Below are 8,838 nucleotides of genomic sequence, written 5' to 3' on the forward strand. Positions count from 1 at the left end.
ACCTTCAAACGTCAACCTGATTTGAGCCTCAACAGCAACACGTGAAAGGCAGTCCTGTTCGTGTATTAATCACCAGAGGATGTCGCAAAATGAGATGAAAGAGGCAAAACCGTGTGAAATAGTGTGGGATTAAAGTGGACCACTGTTTTTATTTATTTTTCTGCACAGCACCAGAATGACTGCAGTTGCAGTACTTCAGCATCTGCCTGGCCAGGAGTGAACATAAAAGGATCAGTATTTTTTAAGTGACTTCTATCAGTTCAACAACCATCAGCAAACACAACAACTGTTTGTTTGCAGTTTGTCTCAGTGTTGTTTAGAGGCTGCATGATAAACAGGTTAGTTTGCTGCACTGTGGTGGAGTTAAACAGTGTGCTGGACTGTTGCTCAGCGGCTGCTGTGCTCACGGTCAGAGTTACGTTACATCAAGTGTAGCAGAGATTAATATGATCATCACCACAGGTTCTCATACCGACACTGTGACAAACCGTCAGTATGTTACATGTTGGGAATGACAATGCTCTGGATCTTTAGCTGATGATGCTGAGATTCGTTCACCTTCATACCAGCTGTATAGTGTCTAATATAAGACAGTATAAAGAGTATACTGTCAGTGTAGAGGACAGAAATCAGCCAGACAATTCATAAAACATCAGCTGGCATCTTGTTGAATTCAATTCTTTACATCCACAAAGAGCCGTGAGCAGCAGCACCCTGGATCAGCTGATCACTGAAGCTCTCGATAGAGACGACTGAGTTGTGATTCACAATCAGTCACAACATCTGACTTTAATGTTCCCCCACTTGCTAAACCCTGACTGTGCTCATTTCCCTGTTTAGAGGCAAAGTCACCCTCTACAGTGCACGCAGCAGAAAACAGATCTGAATGAGTCCTCCTTTAGATTCTGCTCATGCTCCATCTGACTGATTCAAGCTGAGGACAAGTAGAATTAACACTTAAACTGAAATAAAGCTTTTATTCCATCTACTAATATTATTTTAATATTACATTAATATAGCACAAGGTTCATTAAACATTCAAGGAGTTACTTTGAGTACTTTTCAGAGCCTGTACTTTCTCACTTTGGTTAACACGAGTATCCGTACGGACACTTTAGTCCAGAACGTCTGCAGCCTCTGCCCAGAACGTCTGCAGCCTCTGCCCATCTCTCACAGCAGTGCAGCTGCCTGTTTAACACAGGACTGGAAACACTGGGCTGACTAACAAACTTCAACTAGCAGGAGCTGATTTGACGGTTTTAAAGCCACGATGCTGTGTTTCATGCATTGTTGCAGTTGGCTTTGTTTCCCCCCTGCATTCATTCACCAAACACAGGACTCAAACAGGCTCACATAGCTTTATTGGACTTGTGGAGAGGAAGCGTCTGTCAGGAAGCTTTACAGGAAACTGCGTCATTTCATCAATGCACCAAAAACCAGAACATGGCCTCACTGGAGAACTGCACTTACATGTGTTAAATGTTAAGCCAGTTCATTTTAACAGGCTGTGACCTGCAAAGGTATTTTGCTGCATAAAGTTTCTTAAAGATCTCTTTAGAAATAGCTCCAAAGCCTCACACTTCCACTTCAGTATAACAAACACAAGAAATAAAGAGAAGGCAGAAAATATACAGAAAAACCCAAAAACCCTGAAGAGCAGATGTGTTGGTGTGTAAAAAGAACTTGGCTAAGGAGAGGAAGAGCAAAATGATGAAGGTAGAATTACTGAACAAACTTTCAAACAGAGACGATCAAGTGGAGAATACTTGCTCATGTCTTTGGCAGTAAGTTTGGTGAATACGCTCTCAAAAAGACAAATACTGAGCTTCATTTGAAGATCATCAGGCCGTCTAAGGATTTATAGGATTGCAGCTTACAGAGGGGGCAGCACATGCTGGACCACCCTGTAGGTGCTGGGTCCTTTTAATGGACTGACTACAGTGATCAGGGTCACATGGTTACCACGTGACTTGCAGCACATCACACCGTTTCACCTTCCTCTCCAGGCACAGTCAGTTTAATTCAAAACCAAAGCAGCTGTTAACCTTCACACTGATTTTACAGTCATTCAACATCCTGCTCTAAATATTACAAAGCACATTCCTCCAGTTCACAGACACGCGCACAGCATTTGTTATCTGTGCCTCCATCAGGTCGACGCGGCTTGTACGCTGTGTGGTACGGTGTTGTTTGCTCCACAGTCGATGTACTCGTACGTCTCCAGGGACAGCTGCTCATAGCGGGCCAGGCAGAAGACTGTCAGAGATATCCTGCACAGAGATCACCGTGAAAATCAACAAGCTGGAAACTGCAGACCTTCACAGCTGTGCGTCAGCCCGAGTTTGAAGACACTTCTCCCTCACCGACTCCCTGCTGGGAGCGGAGAAGAAGGATGGCCTACACATTTCGTTGTCACGTACAAGTACCAGCAAACATTCATGAAGACCAAAGCAGACTCACTGCTCCTTCAGGACCATCTGATCTGGCTGCTGTTGCCACATACAGCCTTGTATATGCAGGTAATCACTGCTGGCTACAGTCGGGACATGTTCATACCTCAGCTGTGATCGGATCGAACAGCTTCTGTGAATCTCTTCATGCTTAAAATGTTCAGATTTCAAATAATGTAGAACCAATTAAAACAGCCAAGAGCAAAGACCTACTACACCACACTGATAATATAAGCTTGTTAACATCTAACTTTAAAACTTCTTTATTGTATTTTCTGCACAAACTGAAGAAGACTACGAGCCTGCTGAAACAAAAGCAGGAGGATGTCATACTTACTGTAGGTTCACATACAGAATATGGACAGGCAGCGACTCTTTCTTACAGTAGTTACTGCAGAGGGAAGACAGCAGAGACAGGAGAATGAAATGTTTTAGACACAGAACAGAAACAAACTGTGCACCAGCTGCTAAATGAGAGCGTAACACACAGCAGAGCTGGATCATTTCACAGTGCAAACCAACCTTTGAACAACATTCACCACTTTCTACATCACCTGTGCAGAATGTAACCTTCAAACAGCGGACTGACGAATACAGATTTAAGTCTACAGAGAAAGACTCAGACTTGGATGCTTCGTGTCACACATCTGCTGTTAGACAGCAAATGCATTAGAATAGATATGATTCAGTGACCTCTGACCCCCCAGTAACCGCTCTGACCATAAATTCATCCCACTTAGGCTCACCTCAAACCAGGGTCTGTCAGCTGGATGGGTATCATGAAGGAGTACTGCGAAGAAAGAGAGATGCAGAGTCATTCCTCACTTACTGTGATACTTGTTGAACAAAGTCTCAACAACAGTAATCTTCCTTAAATTAAAAAGCACAAAAATAACAGAAATCAGATCCATCAGTGAGGAAACATCGCTCTGGACAAGTGAAATGTTTCAATGTTCATTTTTGTTTCGTGAACAAACCAAATAAAGCCCTCATCAGTGACTGGGATATGTGAAAATCTGTTCTGGTTAGATGGAGCTCTCTCCGAATGTTACAAACACGTCACATGAATACAGCTCAGGTCAAACAGAGCCAGCTCGCTGCTGCAGTTACAGACAAAGACATCAGCAGTGCTCCAACAGCCTGCATCCAATCGGTTATCTGTCATTCAGCAGGATTCATTAAAGCCAAACATCCTTCAAATAATACACGTAGACTTTTCAGCCTCATACATCTGTCTCACCACAGTAACCATAACAACTAAGCTCTCACTGGATGCAGAAAAAGCCTCTGACCACCTAACCTGGACATTTGTCCTGAAAACACTGGAGAAACATGGCCGTCGTTTATCCGATGGATCAAAACACTACGATAAACCAAAAGCAGCAGTTGTAACAAACACCTCAATCTCAACAAATTCACAGAGGTGCTACATGAGGAAGAAAACACTATGTTTGCACCTAAAACTCAAACACCCATATGGACTTACCCCGACTTCACTGCAAATGGAAAACACGTCGCACACCTCTGTCGCACACCTCTGTCGCACACCTCTGTCACATGTTTGATCACGATCATTTCAACAGCTCATTGACAGGAAACAGTTTCTCCAACTCAAACACTCCACCAAAGCAAAGTATCAACAACACTCAGCTGGCACAACATCGCTGCAAGACAGCGTCACTGAAACTGCAAAGTCACCAAAAACACTGAATACACGAAAACCCTCTAATGACAATGCACCGCACACTCCAATCAACAAACAGCAAAACGACTTCAACATCCACACAGACAGTCCAATCTGCACTAACAGCACCAACAATTTAAAATACTACAGTCCGCACACAGCACAGGACGCACACCACGGGACCGACTGACTCAGACATCTGCACACATCACTGATGAGCACGTTAACACATCCTGGTCTGACCACCAATACACAACTTCTGGAAATGGTAAATGGCCTGTATTTATAAAGCGCTTTACACATCCAGTCATTCACCCATTCACACACTGGTGATGGCACACCACCAGTTGTAGCCACAGCCACTGTGGCACTGACAGAGGCGAGGCTGCCGGACCACCGGGCCCTCTGACCACCACCAGTAGGCAACGGGTGAAGTGTCTCGCCCAAGGACACAACGACCGAGACTGTCCGAGCCGGGGCTCGAACCGGCAACCTTCCAATTACAAGGCGACCTCCTAACTCTTGAGCCACGATCGCCCCATGGAAAGAAAAGAAAAAAAAAAACTACCAAAACATCCCAAACCCTCGACCACAACATCCCGCTGTTTACATGGTGATCTGGAAGAACTAAACATAAACTCCAAACAGATGAAAACAGTCCTGGCTGTGGCCCCGACTATCACCAGGAAAACAAACTGGAAAAAGCTTAGACCTCCTCACACAGCAGTATCAATGGAACAACAATCAGCAATACATAAAACCAATTTGAACACTTCATTCAAATCTAAAAGCTGCTGAGCTAATGCCACAGCAGAAATCATCAGCAGGAGAAGGAAACGCGACAAACTCGCTCTTATTTATCTGCTTTTCTCTTCTTATCCTGCCTCGCTGCACTTCTACACAGAAGGACAGGTGTGTGCTCCTTCCTCTCAGCTGTGGTGACTGCGTCACATCTCACCGTTTTCATGGACAGAGGTCTGACAGACACGACGTTCTTAATGGACACCGTTCCCAGCACCGTGCCAAAGTTGAGTGCCTGTACTGTCAGGTTGTAGGCCTGCACCGCTGCAAAGTTGTTATTAGTGATGTTCAACACGTTCTACAAAAGAAAGCAAAGAGCCATCATCCCGTCCGTCCCTGCACAGCCTGACTGCTCCGTTCATCACAGCCGTCCCTCTCTGCTCACCGTGATGTTAATCTGCACGCCGTCGTGAGTGAAGTAAACAGAGGATGAACTGACAGCTACTGGAGACAGAATCACGGAGCGCGGAAACAGGAAGAACAACACCAGGACGCTGACCAGGAGGCACAGCCCGACAGACGAGGCCACATACAGCTTCCTGAGTGAGGACAAAACATGAGAAACACAAATGCATAACACAACAAGCATCAGCAGCTCTCTTACGTGTGTCTGGGCCTCAGCCTCTGGTCAGTACAGGCAATGACAGCAACCAGCTTGCTTTCCTGACCTGCAACACAGTTGGAACAAGGTTCTTAGATTAGAGAAGAAAGTGGGGCAGACGTAACGTTGCTGGGTTATCAAAGCAAACCGTGACCGCTCATGTCTGTGTCAGCCCTGTGGCACACCGCTGACCCCACTGGGGGGCTTCTCACCCTGTGACAGTTTTTCACACTCAACATGTGGTTTCAGTGTCAGGGTTACAGTTGGGTTGAGCTTAGGTTTAGGGTCAGGCATTCATTGTTGATGGCCACGAGGATATCAAACCAGACATGCATGTGTGTGTGTGTGTTCACTACCTCTGGGTATACGCCCGGTGCCCTGACAGGTGGGACAGTGAACAGTGTCTGCTGAGCTGCATCTCCTGCTCCAGCTGGTCCTCTTAGTGCTGTCCTTCTCACTGATAGGCTGGTTGGAATCTTCCTGTCCCGCCCCGCTGGGCTGGACACAGTCCTCGGTGACACCCTCACACTGGCTTGGAGCAGCTCCCATACCTAAAGAAACAAAAGATTACAAAACACAAGCAAAAAAAAACAACTACCACACACACACAGTACTGTGCAAAAGTTTTAGGCAGGTGTGTAAACATGCTGTAAACAAAGAATGCTTTCAAACAAATGACTGTTTATTGGCCCCAAACGTACACTACAGCAGGACAACGAGCCCAAACACAAAGAACGAGCACTGAAGTGACGGTCCGGCCCCCACAGAGCCCTGACCTCAACATCGAGTGTGTCTGGGATTACATGAAGAGACAGACGGATGTGAGGACGCCTACATCCACAGGAGATCTGTGCACTGATGGGATTTAGATTTCTCTTTTGTTCATGTAGTGCACAGGTGTCCAACTCCAGGCCTCGAGGGCCGGTGTCCTGCAGGTTTTAGATGTGTCCTTGATCCATCACAGCTGATTTAAATGGATAAATGACCTCCTCAGCATGTCTTGAAGTTCTCCAGAGGCCTGGGAATGAACTCATCATGTGATTCAGGTGTGTTGACCCAGGGTGAGATCTAACACCTGCAGGACACCGGCCCTCGAGGCCTGGAGTTGGACACCCCTGATGTAGTGGGTGCAGCTGGCAGATTTTCCAGAACAAACCAGGAGCGATGGGAAAAACAGCCGTCATCTGTGACAGTCCTGTAGTAGCTGGACTGTGCATGTGAAATTCCACAGTTTCAAATCATTTTCTGAATCATAAGGAAAAACTACTCATGCTGTGGAAGATGGGACCAGTGATCTGGATGTGCCAGGCCCGGAGGCTCGAGGCCTGGAAAAAGATGTGAGAGTGGATCACGTGAATCGGAGTGGGTCACGTGAAACGGAGTGGGTCACGTGGATGTGTGACTGCGCCCGTCAGTAGTAGTTTTTCGCTCAAAGCTCAGTGAATCAAGTATCACAGCGCTGTGTGCTCAGTGACACAGACGTGTTTAAACGTTGCTGTGACAGGTTTGAACGCGTGTCTCTGATGTCTGTAAGCGCTGCGTGAAAACGTCCATTCTTAATATTTGAACACCCGGGACGAGTGTGAACGAGACGCCTCCAGCTCCGGGGCCGCTGCTACGTTACACAAGCGGAGCACACAAACAGCAGCCGCCTTTCCCAGCTTCTACCCCTCCTGCCCGCGACAGCACCGGGCTCGGGACGTACCTGGCCGCCGTGGGTCTCTGTTATGAAGCAGCCCGTGTCTGTATGCGCATTCCTGCTGCACCTGAGCCTCGGTTGGCTAATGGTCGATCACGCCGCTGACGTAAACACTTCCTGTAGCAGCTGGCTGCACTCGTTACGTGGCCTGTTATCTTCCTCTTACGGCTCTTTTTTATCCCAGAAGCTGGGACCCCGTGTGACCGCAGTCCGGAGCGGAATGTCACCGACAGGTCACTTCCCGTGTTTTCATTCGGAGCCGAGTCTGTGAGAGGAAGTGCTCTTCGTCAGTCTGACGTCAGTCACTACTGTTCACCTTTGTCTTCGTCACTGGACGCTGTTGGTCAAACTGACTGTGATCACTGGGCCATAATAAATGTGTCAGTGCGATTCTGGCTTTGGCTCATTTCAGCTGGTTTCCTGGTATAAATCTGGCGTTAAGCACAGGAAATGCACTTTCTATGGGGTTGCTCCCTTATTCAGACTGGGTCGCCACAGGGTTGCTTTTCCTCTGTCTCCTCTCAGCTGTGAATCTTTGATTTGTTACGTAATGTGTAAATCGTTCACCCACGCAAACAGACCCTGTTAGAAATCTTTGACTGTCAGTAAACAGCACATGGTCTGATTCAGTTGAGTTCTTCAGCAGTAAAGTTTTTCAATGTGATGAAAACATGTTCTGTGGCTTCGTTTTCTTCACACACACGTTTACTGGCCCACGCTTGCCCACAGTGGGTTAGGGTGGAACCCACACTTAGGGGCAGCTGTGTCTCAGGTGGTGGGCTTGGTCAGTGGTCTGATCTGTGACTCCTCCAGGCTCCTGAACCCGTAGCTGCCTCCAGCGTCTCCATCACAGTGCGTGTTGTGGTGTGAAAGAAGCTGCTTAAGCGTAGATAAAAGTGCAGTCCACTTACCATTTACCACTCAGGCCGGAGTGGGTGTGCCCACGCGGAGTCCGTTTTAGTGTCTAATGAACAATTAGTTTATTTGAAATGACTTGTTGTGTTTATCAGTGAAACGTGGCAGCGTGAGAACAAAATCTCCCAGTGTTCAGAACATTGTGGGCATCATGTGGCTGCATAAAAAAGATTTATGTCTAAAGAAGAGGATTATTGCTAAAATTGGGAAAGCTCAGCCCTGTTGTGGTATTGGAATAAAGCCTCAGCTTTGTGCATCTTTGACTGTCGGGTAGGATCATCACAGTCAGACTTTAACTCAATGATTCATGAACAGCTTTGTTTAACACGTATGTGGCACTACTCACACTGCAGGACATGCTCTTCTCCAGCATCTAGCCTTACCTGATGACAATGCTGAGTACATGCTTTCAGTGAGCACTGCTGTGGTTGCTCCTGCTGCTTCTGCCTCCCCTGGTTAAATAAGCGATGTTCCTACTGAAAGGCGGCTGTAAGGGTTTGGCTGTCCATAGAGAATTTTCCCACTTTTATGAGGCCGTGAAAGTCAAGATCTTATTTCAACAGAATTAAAAAATCATAATCAGAATAATCCCAGAGTAGTATTTGATGCTACCAGCAGCACTGTTCCTCCTCCACCTCTGATGGACGTGAGATCCAAACTCTCCTCAGTTACTCTTTTTCTCTCCTCC

General features: G+C 46.7%; 1 protein-coding gene across 3 annotated transcripts; it reads right to left on the reverse strand.

Moving 5' to 3' along the window:
* Window positions 1-1,339: 1,339 nt before the first annotated feature.
* Window positions 1,340-8,759, reverse strand: LOC146575341 (transmembrane protein 106B-like). 3 transcript variants are annotated; one of them, XM_085269986.1, is made up of 8 exons: window positions 8,534-8,759; window positions 5,893-6,087; window positions 5,540-5,603; window positions 5,321-5,474; window positions 5,093-5,233; window positions 3,197-3,240; window positions 2,788-2,841; window positions 1,340-2,270 (listed from the first exon to the last, which is right to left on the reverse strand). In XM_085269986.1, the coding sequence occupies exons 1-8, from the start codon at window positions 8,553-8,555 to the stop codon at window positions 2,150-2,152; spliced, it is 795 nt and encodes a 264-aa protein (XP_085126112.1). In that variant the 5' UTR covers window positions 8,556-8,759; the 3' UTR covers window positions 1,340-2,149. The 3 variants fall into 3 exon arrangements, with proteins under 3 accessions (XP_085126112.1, XP_085126113.1, XP_085126111.1); XM_085269987.1 differs by lacking the exon at window positions 8,534-8,759 and adding an exon at window positions 7,242-7,700; XM_085269985.1 differs by lacking the exon at window positions 8,534-8,759 and adding an exon at window positions 6,693-7,215.
* Between the last annotated feature and the right edge of the window lie 79 nt (window positions 8,760-8,838).

The sequence above is a fragment of the Mchenga conophoros genome, linkage group LG4 (assembly GCF_057382185.1).
Source record: "Mchenga conophoros isolate Kocher_MC1m ecotype Shallow Benthic linkage group LG4, M_conophoros_male_GT1.1, whole genome shotgun sequence".
Classification (NCBI taxonomy): domain Eukaryota; kingdom Metazoa; phylum Chordata; class Actinopteri; order Cichliformes; family Cichlidae; genus Mchenga; species Mchenga conophoros.